The sequence below is a fragment of the Lycorma delicatula genome, chromosome 2 (genome assembly GCF_047948215.1).
Source record: "Lycorma delicatula isolate Av1 chromosome 2, ASM4794821v1, whole genome shotgun sequence".
In the NCBI taxonomy this organism is placed as follows: Eukaryota; Metazoa; Arthropoda; class Insecta; order Hemiptera; family Fulgoridae; genus Lycorma; species Lycorma delicatula.
This window is the reverse complement of record NC_134456.1, coordinates 152,545,141-152,560,129: the sequence shown is the minus strand read 5'-3', so window position 1 is coordinate 152,560,129 and position 14,989 is coordinate 152,545,141. Positions and strand designations below refer to the sequence as shown.

Genomic DNA, 14,989 nt, shown 5'->3' with positions numbered 1-14,989 from the left:
AATTGACTTTACTAGGACTTGAATGTAATTGCCTACCCTGCATTATCTTCATCACACCTCTAACCCTAAATTCCTAGAACACAATCTCTTTTTCAGTCCATAATCCTCTTTGGCCACCTAACCTCTTCCATCCTCCTAACATGGCCACACCATATTAATTAGTACATTCTCACTATGTAAATAACCAAATCCTCAACTTCCAGTTTCCTCTGTAATGTCATTCCTAATGTTCCGTAACCTTAAAATCCCCAGCAAAGCATCTTAGATAAACCATCTTCAGAGCTTCCAACCTTCTCTTATTGTCTCGCTTATCTGTCAATTTTCAGATTCATACATGGCTATTGGTTTTACTATTGTTTTGCACAATAGCTTCAAATTAGGTAAACTGTTTGTTGCAAGACTGTTTGAAAATAAGAGCAACACAACTATTCCTAGAATAGGATGTTTTCACTGAACTGCATTATATTTTAACAGATGTTTACCTCTATATGATTACAATTTCTATTAATGTTTTAATATTTCTTCTTTCTAGAGTTAATAATTTGACAATTTGTGATTACCTTCATATTAAAAACCTAATTTGGTATCATTTAAGTCTCCTTAAATCTCTATTAATTATAACCAGAATTTCACTCTCAGTCTCTTTTACCAATAATTGGCAGGATAGGTAACAAATTATAAAAATCAAAAAGCCAAAGATGGATGGTATGAAAAAATACTACAATCATTTTTAAACATTCTAATAAAACTTATGAAAACTGACATAGCACTGAACAAAACTTATGAAGAGCCATAATTCTGTCTTTTTTTTTTAAATAGTTGATTACTAAAGTGAAAGCTTTTAACAAGACTAAAAATAAATCCAACAGCATGTAACTTTGATCACATGTCTTCCTGTTAACATTTGGCAATGCAGTGGCTTGCCAAGTTACCACCAAGTCAGTTTTATAAGTCTAGTGAAAATTTCAAAATTAAATTTATAATTCTTCCTCAAGACATAATCTGTAAATCAAAAAAAGGTCAATAACTGCCTAAATACAGAAAATAAATTTAAAAAGATATTAACACAAGATTAGTCTATACAATAATATTTTAATCTTACAATTTAAAGTACTTTCAACCAATGAAAATACAGTATTAAAATTCTTATAAGAAATCATTGATGTCAAATTACATCACACAATAATAATATTATGTCAAAACAAACAGTACACTAAATAAACATTTCCTTAATATTACATTATAATGACAGCCATTATAATTACAAAATATCAAATGTACGAAATAATACCACAACTGTGATAACTAATATACAATAACGTAATTAAACTAATCACTATTATAAAAAACAATCTGTTACAATCACATAAAAATTCAATGTAAAAGAGAAACAATGGCAATTATGTAGCACATAGATAATTATTTATGACTACAATAAATACCTTCCAGTTGAACGTCTTTATTTTAAGAACATGAAATATGAATGAAAGCTATGACACAATGTCGTGTTGCACTAACTTAAAATTATTTACCTAAGTCAAGAGTGACAAAATCAATCATACATTCAAACATTTTGTTGATAATATTTCTTTTTTTTTTAAATCAGGTACGGAATGCACATTTCATTTTCACTTCATTTGTTGTGGTGGAACCTGCTGAGGCTGTTGACAGGAGTTAGTGTTTGTCCCGTAACTGCCGTAACCATAACCTTGCCACCCCTGAAAATCAGAAAATCATATTGATACAAATCCTAGATTTACAAAACTCCAATTAGATAAAAGTGAATTCTGTAAACACACTGGCCATTTCTTATGGTGAATTTAAGAATAAAATGAAAAATACTTTATATGCCATATACAAATGATCTAATGAAACAGGGAAACAACATAATTCTACGATTAGTTTTGCATGCCTAATCATGAATCCATATACATTATTACCTTTAGTTTTCATGTTTCATCTCCTGCATAAAAAATAACCGGAAAACACCAGGTTAATCTAAAATGATCTGATAAAACCAACAGTGAATACAGAATTTCTGTTTGTTTATAGACAAATTTTTCACAAAAACAAAATAGTTATAACATATTTAAAGAAAAATTATGGAAATCCTGTTTACAATGAATTTATTTCTTTTTTATATTTCTAAAAGATTATTAAAAATTTCAACTGGTTTTTCATATTGCAAATGCATCAGAAATTATGAGTAGCATATTCACGTTAGCTAATTACAATTTTATCTATAAACGCATTAAATAACTCCCTATCCAATTCAGGCAAAAAAAAAAAGAATTCGCAACATACAACCGGAGGTGGGCCAACCATATTTTTATATTAGAATGCACTGGAATAAGAAAAATTTGATGAATAAAAATTATAATTTATGGAAATTTTCCTTTTTATTTTTGAATTTTCTTCTTCAGCGACAAACATTTTAGGGAGTATGATAATATCTTTGTCTAGTCATTAATATGAATCTGCATTCTACCTAAATTTTCTTTAATTAGAATGCTTTAAATATTTTACAAACCCTGAGAGATATCTAGAAGCAAGACAGTTTCTTGTTTTTAAGTACAGCATGCTGCTGCTGTCCAATGTTTTCTGACTATCAAATCTCATAACAACCAGATTTTATGTTAAAACATATATATATATACATATATATATATATAAACATAATTTTACGGAAATTAAATTTCTAAGATTCATTATTACCCTGTACTGTTAAATTATTATTATATTTTATTAAGTAAACCACCTAGTACAGAATATTGAGATAAGACAGACATATATTACCTTAATTTTTCACTGAAGTACTATATATTCTTATTTTTTATTTTTAAGATTTTTATTATACAATAACAGAATTATTTAAATCATGAAAGAGGATGCAAGATCCGATGAAAAGTACTTTTATGGAAAATTAAGGTAAGTCTTCTCAATATTGTATACTAGGTGGTTTATTTAATGGAATTTAAATAAATAAATATATATATACACACACACACACACACACACACACACACGGTATGTTCAAAAAGTAACAAGAATTTTTGTTTTTTGGAAAGAATTTAATTTATTCGTCTACATTAATGTTATCCCCTTCCTTCAAAATAGTCCCCATTAGATATTATAAACTTATGCCAGCACTTTTTCCAATCCCCGAAACACTTTTGGAACTTGATCTTTGGAATAATGTTTAGCTCTTTCAGTAATTCACTTTTAATCTCATCTATGCTTGTAAAACGACAACCCTTTTAGGTTCTCTTTATTTTTGGGTTTAGAAGTCACACAGGGCCAAGTCTGGTAAATATGGCGGCTGGGATATCATTACAGTATTGTTTTTGGCTTGGCTAAAAATTGATTCATTGAAAGCAATGAAGTGTAAGTAGGTGCATTATCATGGTGCAAAAGCCATGAATTGTTTCACCACAAATCCAGTGGTTTTTTTCGGATGACGTTGAACTTGTGGGTAATACTCCTTATTGATCGACTGATCTTGTGGCAAGAACTCATGATGAACTATGCTGTTAAAATCAAGGAACACTGTAAACATGACCTTCACACATTTGACTGTACTTGTCAAGCTTTTTTCAGTCTTGGCGATCCAGAATGCCTCCACTGGAACGACTGAGGCCTTAGTTTCGATATCATATCCATAAACCCATGTTTCATCACCTGTTACAACACGTTTCAGTAGTTCTGCATTGTTGTTGACTTCATTTAGCTAATTCCTGAGCAACTTCCATTCATCGCTGTTTTGTTTGAAATTTAACAATTTTGGAACAAATTTTGCTGTCACAAAATTCATACCTAAAACATCCGAAAAAATTTCATAGCATAAACTAATTGATATCCCAACATTATCAGCGACCTCCAATTGTGATTTGGCAATCATTCATTCATAATCATTTCTTTCACTTTTCCCACCTTTTTATCGGTTATTGATGTGCTGGGGCCTCAGGGGCGCTCATCCTCTTCAAGATCTTCACAATCTTCTTGGAAATGCTTATAAATCCTTGCTTTATTCCATTCTTACTGCAAAATTTAATACAAATTCTGATCCATTATTTATAAAAATAAGAAATCATCAAACATACAAAAACACGTGCTACCCTTTTTGACCGCTGACAAAACTAAACATCCAATACGGCTAAAAATGTAGATACTTTTCAGACATGTTTACCGATACAACAAAACGAAAACATCCTGAGAATCGGACTAATACAACCGACAAAATTTCAAAATTCTTGTTACATTTCAAACATATCTTGTGTGTGTGTGTGTGTGTGTATTGTATTATATAGCAGGCATGAGAGCATCAAATGTATAACCTTTTACAATGTTGAAGGAAAATAATGAGTGCTTTTTAAACTTTCCCAAAATCTAACTCAAACAGTAAATCATATTACCTGTGACCACCCTTGACCATACTGCGGATTATAATACTGCTGTTGCTGCCAGTTAGCATACGGGTTTTGGTTATTGGCATAACCTTGACTGTATTGTTGGTTGTAACCACCACCTGGTTGCTGCTGCTGCTGCTGTTGCTGCTGCTGGCCGTAACTTCCTTGACCATATCCTCCTATTTGTAAAAAACAATAAATTAAAAAAATATACAATGTAAATTTACCATTTGGCTGGAATAAAACTTAAAGTAAGTAAATAAATCATATAAATTCAAGCAATTTTTTTTTTGTTTATAACTTGAGATTAAGAGGAGTGGATTAATTTAATGTTATTACTATAGCTTCTCTAGAAAAATGAGGAATCAATTGGTCTCTTGCAACCTTCTGTACACAGCTGAATGTACTGTTACAGAACACACAGAGCTATCAAAATGCTACTAATAGAGGACACTACTAAAATTTACACTACATTTTGATTTAAAAAAATGCAATTTAAAAAAATGGCCTTACTAGTTTTACCATTAAGCTAAAAATATATACATATATATAAACCCTCAGATATAACTAAAGAATTAATATAACTCTTTTCTATGGAAAAACAATACATTACATAAATAAATTTAATAATCAGTTTCTTGTTAACATTACTTCGAGCTGGATTTTGAATTTCAGGTTAAAGTTATAGAACACAATTAATTTACCTTCCAATCTGAAAAAAATTTACATTATAATTATAAAAAAATATGATCTTTATCTTATTATACAAATACATTTATACCTATAATAAAACTACATTTGCTACTGTTAAAATACAAAATTGGCAAAATCTAGTACTACAAGAATCCTAAGTTATATATATATGTTGTACTTGAAAAAAATCATCACTCTCGCATAATTTCCACACCCCAATTTTTAAGACATTTTCTCTATTTTTTAACTCCCTCATAATTTGTATAGGGTAAAATCAACAATGCAGTGATTCTCTAAATTCCATTTTACTCAACAACAAAAGAAGTTGTTTGCTGACAAGGTTGACAGCATACTTACCCTACCCCTGCTTGCAGTACAAACATGTCATATGAATCTTATCACTTCTTTACCACCTTCTTGTTAGCACTTTGTGTGATCAATAATAAGTCGAGTTCATGAAAGTGTGTCAATAACGATGTCCAAAGTAAAATATAACAATACTCAAAGTTGGCTTGATTGATTTTGCTGAGAATAGGAACTAAGCTGCTGGGAGGAACGTTGGTGTTTCAGTCAGAATCTCATGTGAGATATTGGCAGAAACAAGAGCCAATAACAAAAGCAAAAAGTTCTTGCTGTGTGTTTTGGGGCCCAAAAGATTGACAATATCCAGAACTAGATGAGAACTTCTCCATTATGTCCAGGAATTATGTAATGACGCAAATGCGATCAACCACAAAATCTGCAACATTGTGCAAGTGAAATCGCACTTGCTAGAGATTCTGCACAGCATGTTCAAAACTAGGAGGTGGGTTTGGCGCTTCATGAAAAGGAAGAACTTGTCCCTGAGAAGACATACAATTTTATGCCAGAAACTACCTAAGATTATACTGACAGGTTGCGATCTATCAACATGTCTAGTGATAAAAAATCTGCTATCGCAAATCAGCAATGCAGAAGGCACTGGTATACTTTGACATGCCAAGCAATGTTACAATAGAAGAAAAGCAAGTGTAGAGCAAGTCAATAATATCCGATGCAAAAAAAAGGATTGGACTGAGATTCTAACAATTACTGCTGCCTAGAGGAAAACCATACCTAGGGTTGAAGTGTTTTGCCTGTTGTAGCACAGGAGAAAGGCCGAATGACCCATGAGCTAATGATGGATTGGGTTGAAATATTTCTAAATGAGTAGCTACATCACCTAAAGTCCCTTCTTGTGTTGGACAATCTCCACGGCCATCTTATTCAGGCAGTAAAGCCCTACTTTGAAGAAGCAAAAATAAATACAGACATAATAACTGATGGTTTTTACATCAACATTGCATATCCTGGATGTCAGTCAATAAATCTCTCAAGGAACACAAATGCCAATAGTATTTTAGATGTTTGTCTGAAAACAGACACGAGTACAGGTTAGGTGGGAAAAATTGATACAGCCAAAGTTAAACATAATGTGCAAGTGGACCCTGAATATGTGGAAGTTAATTTCAACCGACATCATTGAAAAAAATCTCAAGAAAACAGAGATATTGAATGTACTAAAATTGTAAATGAGGATAATGCCTGCTATGCAGACTGTTTCACAGATGACCGTGATGTAACAATAGTCAGAGACAGGGCCAATACTAGTGATAATAACTGTGATCTGTAAGGTAAGAAATCATACTTGATCTCCAAATGTATGCCATTAACATTCATCCAGTAAGTGTAATAAACATAATACTACACAATCATGATAAATCATATGTTAATGATGATGGTCAACACTGGTACCAAATACTGCAATTGCATTCAATCCCTTCATTAAATATAGCAATTTTAGCAATCTTGTTTAAGAATTGTAATATATAGAAAATGGAAATAAAATTCAAGTGTGTAATGTTCTAAATTGTTTTATTACTCACATAATTTATGTACCCCTTATTTAAAGACAATTTTTTTCTCTAATTTAAGTGAGGAAGATACAAAAATTATCAACTAGGTAGTGCCCATTTGCTCAATTTTACATTTAAGTTTTCCTTCTTAGGAATATTATAAAACCCAATAAAATACCTCTATGAGGCAAAATTTATAGCAACTGAATGCCACTAAGTGATCTCTGTAGTAATCTGTGAATTAATCAGGCTTAACTTCAGAGTTGAAATTAAATCCAAAAATCTGGCACAGTAAAATGTTTTTTTATTGTAGAATCACATTATGGTATTCAGAAATTTGAGGACAATTATAGAAAAAAAAGTAAAGTACAGTTATAGAAAAAAAAGTAACTTTAAATTAAGAACTAATTGATTTACTTAAATTCACTGTAACAATTTAAAAAAATATATCAGTTGTTTCTTTCATTTTTTTGATCTTTATTACTTATAACATCTGTAAAATTTGCAAATTGTGCTACAAGATTCATTGGTATGTTACAACTGTATTACATGTGTACAATTTGGGTTCTTATTCTCTGGTCTCTTTTCATGAGAAGGGAATTCACAATCTTGCTGTCTGAGAACTGTTGTAACGGTTTTGTGCCCTTATTGTTAAGACGATTCATTTCCATTTCACAGGGATTCAGAGTAATTTGGCGCACTGTTTGTTTAAGCACCCACCTCATCGCGGTGAAAGAGTGGCAATGACTCTTGGTCAAAAGTCCCTGTAATGAGAAAACAGGCCTTTACAGTTAGTCCTGCTCACGCTCCTTTAGAGCAGGGGCCATAATCTGTAACTATGTTGATCTTTGATTTCACACATTTGATCCAAAAAGCAGTGAAGATGTGCAAAGAGTGACAGGAGAATACAGAAGGTCTCCAGCAGCCCGTGGCTCACTGCTGGTGGTAGTCATCACGCTTGTGTCCAATATCTCTGGTTAGAAGGAATACAGTGAGAATTTTGTTCGTATATTATTAGGTCAGGGAATCTCCGACCATGACAGATTTTATGGAGGTAGGTAAGAACCCTAGGCGGAGCTTTTTCCTTTGACCTCCTTGAACACTGGCTCTGACAATGATGGTTTGGAAGTGGATATAGGGGGGTGACCACCCGGTCACCCACAGTTGTTAGTTCATATTTCCAATACAGAGATCCCATGAGGAACATCTAGCAAGATGTAATAGGATCCTTCGTACTGTGGGTAATGGTCCAATCCTCATTGGTGCTGATGTTAATGCAAAGTCACTTTTCTGGCATAGTGGGATCACTGATCATGGCTTAATTAATAATTTCATCATGCAGCATAATTTTGAGGTCTTAATGTTGCAGACAGTTGGTCACTTATGTCAGTATAGTTAATGGATGAAGGACCTTTTCAGGTACAAATATTGACATCACCATTGGTAGCGATCACTCTGGCAGGAACCTTGACTGGTCTGTGGTAACCAACCATTCTAGCGATCATCAGTTTATACTATTTGAAATAGCAGATGAGCGGTGCAACAGCCTTGAAGAAGAACATTTTCCTGTTTATTGAGGGGGCTCCTATATAGGAAGGCAAACTGGTCAAAATTCTCCTCTTTGTTGGAGTCCAGGCTGGAGATTTTTTCTCGAGACCTTGACGGCCTGCCATTAAATGTCCTGGGAGAAAATTCCACTTCTGTGGTGGTGGCTGAAACCGCCATTCCTAGAGGCACTCGCCAGGAATGTATATCTGGTTGGTGGTCTCGGAATCTGACGGCAATGAAGCAGTCTGTGAATCGACTCAGAAGGGCTGCACAACAAGAGGGTGATCTCAGTCGGCATGCTGCCCTAACTGCAGATTACCGCACAATGAGGGCTAAGTACTTTCATAGTATTAGGTCCTCCACGCGTTCCTGGCATTCCTTCGTTCAGAAGCAAGGGAATAGAGACCCTAGGAGCGTTGTTTATAGAGCCCTTGAACATAAGCATATGAAAGATGTCCTTTTGTCAGCTTTGTCAACCAGTGAGGGTGTGGTTACTGATAAGGACCATATCCTTAATACTTTGGTCCCAGATGACACTATGGTGGATGAGGTTCCATACCGCCAGCTTGTCAGGTGGGAAGTTGCAATTTTCGAGTCTGTCTTACAATCTTCTCAGATCACTGAGGTGTAGGTGCACCAAGTGATCTGTAGTATGGCATGACACAAGGCCCCCCCGATATGATTATATCACAGTGGAACTCCTCATCCGGGTGCTTCCAGTAGTCCTCCGTCCTCTGAATAGAATATATAATATGTTGTTCTTTGCCAGCTACTTTCCAGCTTGTTGAAAGTGCTGAGACTTGGTGTTGTTGTTGAAAGGTGGCGACAAAGATCCTACTGTTAGCTTTGAAGACCTTAACTAAAGGATGCCCTCAGAGCAATGTTGTGAGTCCTCTTCTTTGGATCACAGAATTCAATTCGATTCAATGTTGTGTTTAAGGTTGCCACGTAGTTGACGTGTCTTTCTTATGCTGATGATGCACTGCTACTGATTGAAGGGGATTCGCATAACGAGGTAGAGTTCCGAGCTGCTCAAGCTTGTGAGACACTCTGACTGTAGAGTCTCCAACATAAGATGATTTTCAGCCCAGAGAAAACTATAATGATGTTGTTTAAGGGCCAACTGGCTGCTTCGCGATGAATCCAGGTTCGGATGGCTGGTCTCCCCATTCAGAATGATACAGCTGAAAAATACCTGGGGGTCATCCTTGATGAAAATTTTCAGTTCAAGGAACATCTACTGTGGCAAAAAAGGCCACTGATGCTTTTTAAGGAATCCGTAGAGCCATTCATCCCAATTGGGAGTTGAATTATCGTACCATGCGGATCTTTTACAAAGGTGACCGTGAAACTATTGCACCTGTCTGGGCCCACAACATGGTATTTAGGTACTGCGCAGATATTTTGCTACGGACCAGCGACTCCTCTCTTGCTGGCAGTAAAAGAACTGTCTCGCAGAAGGCAGTCTGTGTTATAGCCGGAGTCAAACCAATAGATATCTTGGCTAATGAGCGTAAGGAATGCTATATTTTCAAGGTAACTAACCTATTGACATCAGAACGAAAGCAGGAGATTGAAGATCTCCTATAAAGCAGGAGATCTTCAATCTAGGTCAGGTGGGACAAATCCCCCACAGGTTGCTACACATATGTTATATTTCCTGTAGTGTCTGATTTAGGTGCAATTGGATGGGACTCCCCCAATCGGTGTATCACAGTTTCTCTTGAGGCATGGTGCCTTTCAGGTTTGGCTAGGTTTCATTTGATGGATGTGAGTCAATGCCCAGATTGCAGGACTGGATAGAGTGGACCACGTCCACTACATCTATCCCAGAAACGAGGTCGAACATTCACAAGCTTTTAGGGAACTTGAGAGAATACATTCCTCTCTGGATCTCCGTATTAACTAACTGGATGATATGCAAGGAGTGGTCTACAGTAGCTGGTTTTCTTCGCGCCCTTGTGATGTGTAGGACCGCAGAGGGAGAGTTTAATTGAGATACTCGATCGTGGTAGGAACTTGGGTGGCTAGGGTTCCGGCTTAGGCATCAGAATCTTTGCGGTAGGAACATTGGCACTGTGCCACGGTTATATTGGTGTTGTTTATGATTCACTTTACGGCTTCTGCTGGTGGGGGTGAGCACACCGCTGGGGTATGTTAACCCCTGCTCCAGGGGCATCGCTTCCCTCCACCAATGGCAGTCATGATACTGACTTGGTAATGCCACGCGATGCATCATGATGAGACCGGGTGGGGGTTCGGAGTTTGTCCCTGGCTCCTGCAGGACCGGAATGAGGTTGCATTTCTTAGGTTAGGTGACCAAAATTGGTAGATTTAATTGGGTGACGGTCAGAATTTCTATGTTGTGAAAAACATAATTTTGATTGGTATGAGTGTAGCACTGATTTAACTTTAAAATTCATTCGTTTTCTGAGACATTCACAGTCACGAACGATGCTGGTTCTCAGGCTTGGGGTTCTCGCTTCCATGGTTTTTTCGGTCAGTTAGTTTGAGGGAATCAAGTTAGGTTGGAGGTGAAGATGTCCATTTGAAGCCTATGTGAAGACAAAATTTGATTTGTATTTACTGATGCAAATGACTGCAGTGGCATTTGCATTGGTGGCATCCCAACCGAGGCCTGGCTGATGACTGTGAGATGTAATCAGTTAGAAGGTTTAAAGACGAGCTCTAGTAAAGCCCTCAGGGCTCACAACAGAGGGGATGGTGTGGCGACTGGGTAATGTCACAAGGTGGGTGTCTTCCTCCTACAGGTTGGGATGGGATCACAAAAAGTTTCTAGTCACATCTGTGTATTGAAAGCTAATCTTACATTACCTATAGAATTACTATTATATATTTTCCTTCATTGATTTTACATGTAATTATTAGGAAAAAAATATGCTTGATGTTATGCATCCTGATGCATTGAAGAGTTAATTTAAAGATCGTTATATAAAAGGTAAATTTAAAGAAACATACAATTGCATGCTGCTACTATGTGTGAAATGAGGTTCAATTTTTTGTTAAAGATAACTGCAAGAATTGCTAAAATCACACATAAGAACCTTACTACTGTCTATTTTCCTGACATGCAATTTCATATATATTAATTCCATATCAATAGACAATATAAAAAAAAAATTAGTATTAAATAAATTTAAGAATAGAGTTTTATTGTCACTAAATTAATCTTCACCTAACTGTTAAATCTTATATTTCATGAACAAGGTAAATAAAGTTAACACATGATTACTGCCATTTTTATTACTGATAAAAATAGTCTACGCTAAAAATATTTTCTGGTTGAAAGTTTTGAACTTACTTTGTGGTTGCTGCTGCTGCTGCTGTTGCTGTTGCTGTTGGTAGCCTTGTCCCCAACCCTGGTTGTAAGCCGCTTGTTGACCCCATCCCCAACCACTTTGCTGACCACCTTGAGTATAGCCGCTCCATGAACCACCACCACTCTGTTGTCCTCCTTGTTGGCCACCCTGATTTTGGTTTCCTCCTCCTGATGACAATGCTGGTGGTCCACTGTTTCCACCACCACCGCCACTTCCACCTCCTCCGCCGCCGCCGCCAACTCCTCCTCCACCGCCTCCACCACTACCACCTCCACCGCCACCCTTCTGTTTTAAAGGGAATTCACTCATTTTTTTAGCAATTCATAAATACAGGCGGGTTTTTCTTAAAAACTATATATCCTTTACAAATTTTACTTTAGATAGCGTGCATTATGTACTTTCAGTTATTAAATAAAAATTGAACATTCAAAAGTAAATTAACAGATCCTAAACAAAACTGTATTCCCTATTTGCTGATAATTCAAAACAGTTGGAATGCATCAGAAAATAATGTACTGGAAAGAAGTAGTAGATTCAGGTAAAACTGGCCTAAAGAAGTATATAACTTAGTTCCATATAAAAACAAACTTAAAAGACACCATCATTAAGTGCAACTTTTTTGCACGCTGTAAACATGTATTGGTAGCAAGCACAGTAGTTAATGCACTTGCAGAGGAGTATAAAACGAACTACAATTAAATAAAACACAAATTCTGAACAAAACTCCTGGGAATGGTTGATAGCTTTGAATTTTAAATAATTGTTTCTGTTTTCATTAAATGATGTTCACTACACACAATTTTTTTTTTTTGGTTTTGTAAATGAGCTTCAGTTTCATATCCTTACATTAGTTTTTTTTTGAAATTGAAGCAAAATTTATTTTTAGGCTAAATTGTAAACAGTTTTATCTGAAGAAATGGTTCTGAACAGTTAGGAACTTATTTATAACCAATAATTCGGAAACTAAACAAGAAAAAGGAATAACTGGAAATATAATTATTGAGATAAATTTAGGACAGATTAACAAAAAACAGTAAAATAATCACCTCAAGAACTGAAGGTAGCAAGGAAGTTAACAGACAAGCTGTTAGACATCTTTCAATTGTACAATTCACATCCTACTTTGTCACATAAGACTCTAGAAAAAAATAATTATCTCCAAATGATTTTGGAAAACTTGCCCAAAGTTCATTCAGAAATATTATATGTATCAATTTTTTACACTTTATATACATGTATTTGGTTAACTTTTATAAATTTTAGGTTTCCTTTTAAAGGGATTTTTAATAAAACCATAAAATAATCTTTTTATGTAAGTTCATTAACATCTTATTTCAAAATACTCCAAGAGGCTTTTATATGGAAAAATAGTTTTTTTTTATGCAAGTTTATTAACACCTTGTTTTTCCAGAAAGCTTGAATACAGAAACTGATTATTTCATTTTATTTCTTAAATTTGGATTTACACAAATATACTTTTTCTTTTCTTTTTAATTTTTAAGATTGCTTATTTTGGACTAATTTCTCAGAATTTATAATATTTTATTTACTTTAACACCTACTAGTTATCTAGAAAATATAAGCTATAATCAAGATCTTGTTTCACAAATCCTGAACCTTTTACACAGTATAGAAGAGCATAGTTTTACTTATTTTGAACAAAATATGATATTCTTGTTTCAGATATTCTTTGTTAAAATTAACAATTACTACAATATAGCAAAAATGAATATAAAATAAACCGAAACACACGACTTTGTTTCTGACCTTATTGTCGCGATTTCTATTGTGTTGTGGCGGAGGGGGTGGTGGTCCTCTGTTACGATCATATCCTCCACCACCGCCGCCGCCGCCGCCACCTCCTCCACCGCCACCACCCATTGAACCACGTGGTCTGTCTCCTCCATAGTCATTTCGGCCGCCGCCGCCGCCACCACCACCCATTCTGCCACCAGGGCCGCCACCACCACCTCCTCTCCAGCCTCCCATGTTGCCTCCTCTGTCATTGCCATACCTTCCTCCTCCTCCTCCACCGCCACCTCCTCCTCCACCGCCACCACCACCTTGGTTTCTGCAACAGAAATAATTTCTTAGTTAAAAACAAGTTTTTAATTCTGTAAAATAACTTATCCTACTTCTCAGAAAACCTTTACTCATACAAAAATGAGATCAATATCGTTTTTTTTTTTTGTCTTCAGTCATTTGACTGGTTTGATGCAGCTCTCCAAGATTCCCTATCTAGTGCTAGTCGTTTCATTTCAGTATACCCTCTACATCCTACATCCCCAACAATTTGTTTTACATACTCCAAACGTGGCCTGCCTACACAATTTTTCCCTTCTACCTGTCCTTCCAATATTAAAGCGACTATTCCAGGATGCCTTAGTATGTGGCCTATAAGTCTGTCTCTTCTTTTAACTATATTCTTCCAAATGCTTCTTTCTTCATCTATTTGCCGCAATACCTCTTCATTTGTCACTTTATCCACCCATCTGATTTTTAACATTCTCCTATAGCACCACATTCCAAAAGCTTCTAATCTTTTCTTCTCAGATACTCCGATTGTCCAAGTTTCACTTCCATATAAAGCGACACTCCAAACATACACTTTCAAAAATCTTTTCCTGACATTTAAATTCATTTTTGATGTAAACAAATTATATTTCTTACTGAAGGCTCGTTTAGCTTGTGCTATTCGGCATTTTATATCGCTCCTGCTTCGTCCATCTTTAGTAATTTTACTTCCCAAATAACAAAATTCTTCTACCTCCATAATCTTTTCTCCTCCTATTTTCACATTCAGGGGTCCATCTTTGTTATTTCTACTACATTTCATTACTTTTGTTTTGTTCTTGTTTATTTTCATGCGATAGTTCTTGCGTAGGACTTCATCTATGCCATTCATTGTTTCTTCTAAATCCTTTTTACTCTCGGCTAGAATTACTATATCATCAGCAAATCGTAGCATCTTTATCTTTTCACCTTGTACTGTTACTCCGAATCTAAATTGTTCTTTAATATCATTAACTGCTAGTTCCATGTAAAGATTAAAAAGTAACGGAGATAGGGAACATCCTTGTCGGACTCCCTTTCTTATTAGGGCTTCTTTCTTATGTTCTTCAATTGT

The 14,989-nt window shown here is 35.3% G+C and overlaps 1 protein-coding gene across 2 annotated transcripts in view; it reads right to left on the bottom strand.

The window, feature by feature from the left end:
• Nucleotides 1-1,072: 1,072 nt before the first annotated feature.
• Nucleotides 1,073-14,989, bottom strand: part of LOC142319325 (uncharacterized) — a 71,425-nt gene continuing 57,508 nt past the window's right edge. For both annotated transcript variants that reach the window (XM_075356491.1, XM_075356492.1), the window contains exons 15-18: nucleotides 13,630-13,933; nucleotides 11,844-12,147; nucleotides 4,413-4,585; nucleotides 1,073-1,718 (exon numbers count right to left, since the gene is read on the bottom strand). In XM_075356491.1, coding sequence (XP_075212606.1) covers nucleotides 1,629-1,718; nucleotides 4,413-4,585; nucleotides 11,844-12,147; nucleotides 13,630-13,933 — 871 coding nt within the window. In that variant the 3' untranslated portion in view covers nucleotides 1,073-1,628. The remainder of the gene's footprint in view (nucleotides 1,719-4,412; nucleotides 4,586-11,843; nucleotides 12,148-13,629; nucleotides 13,934-14,989) is intronic.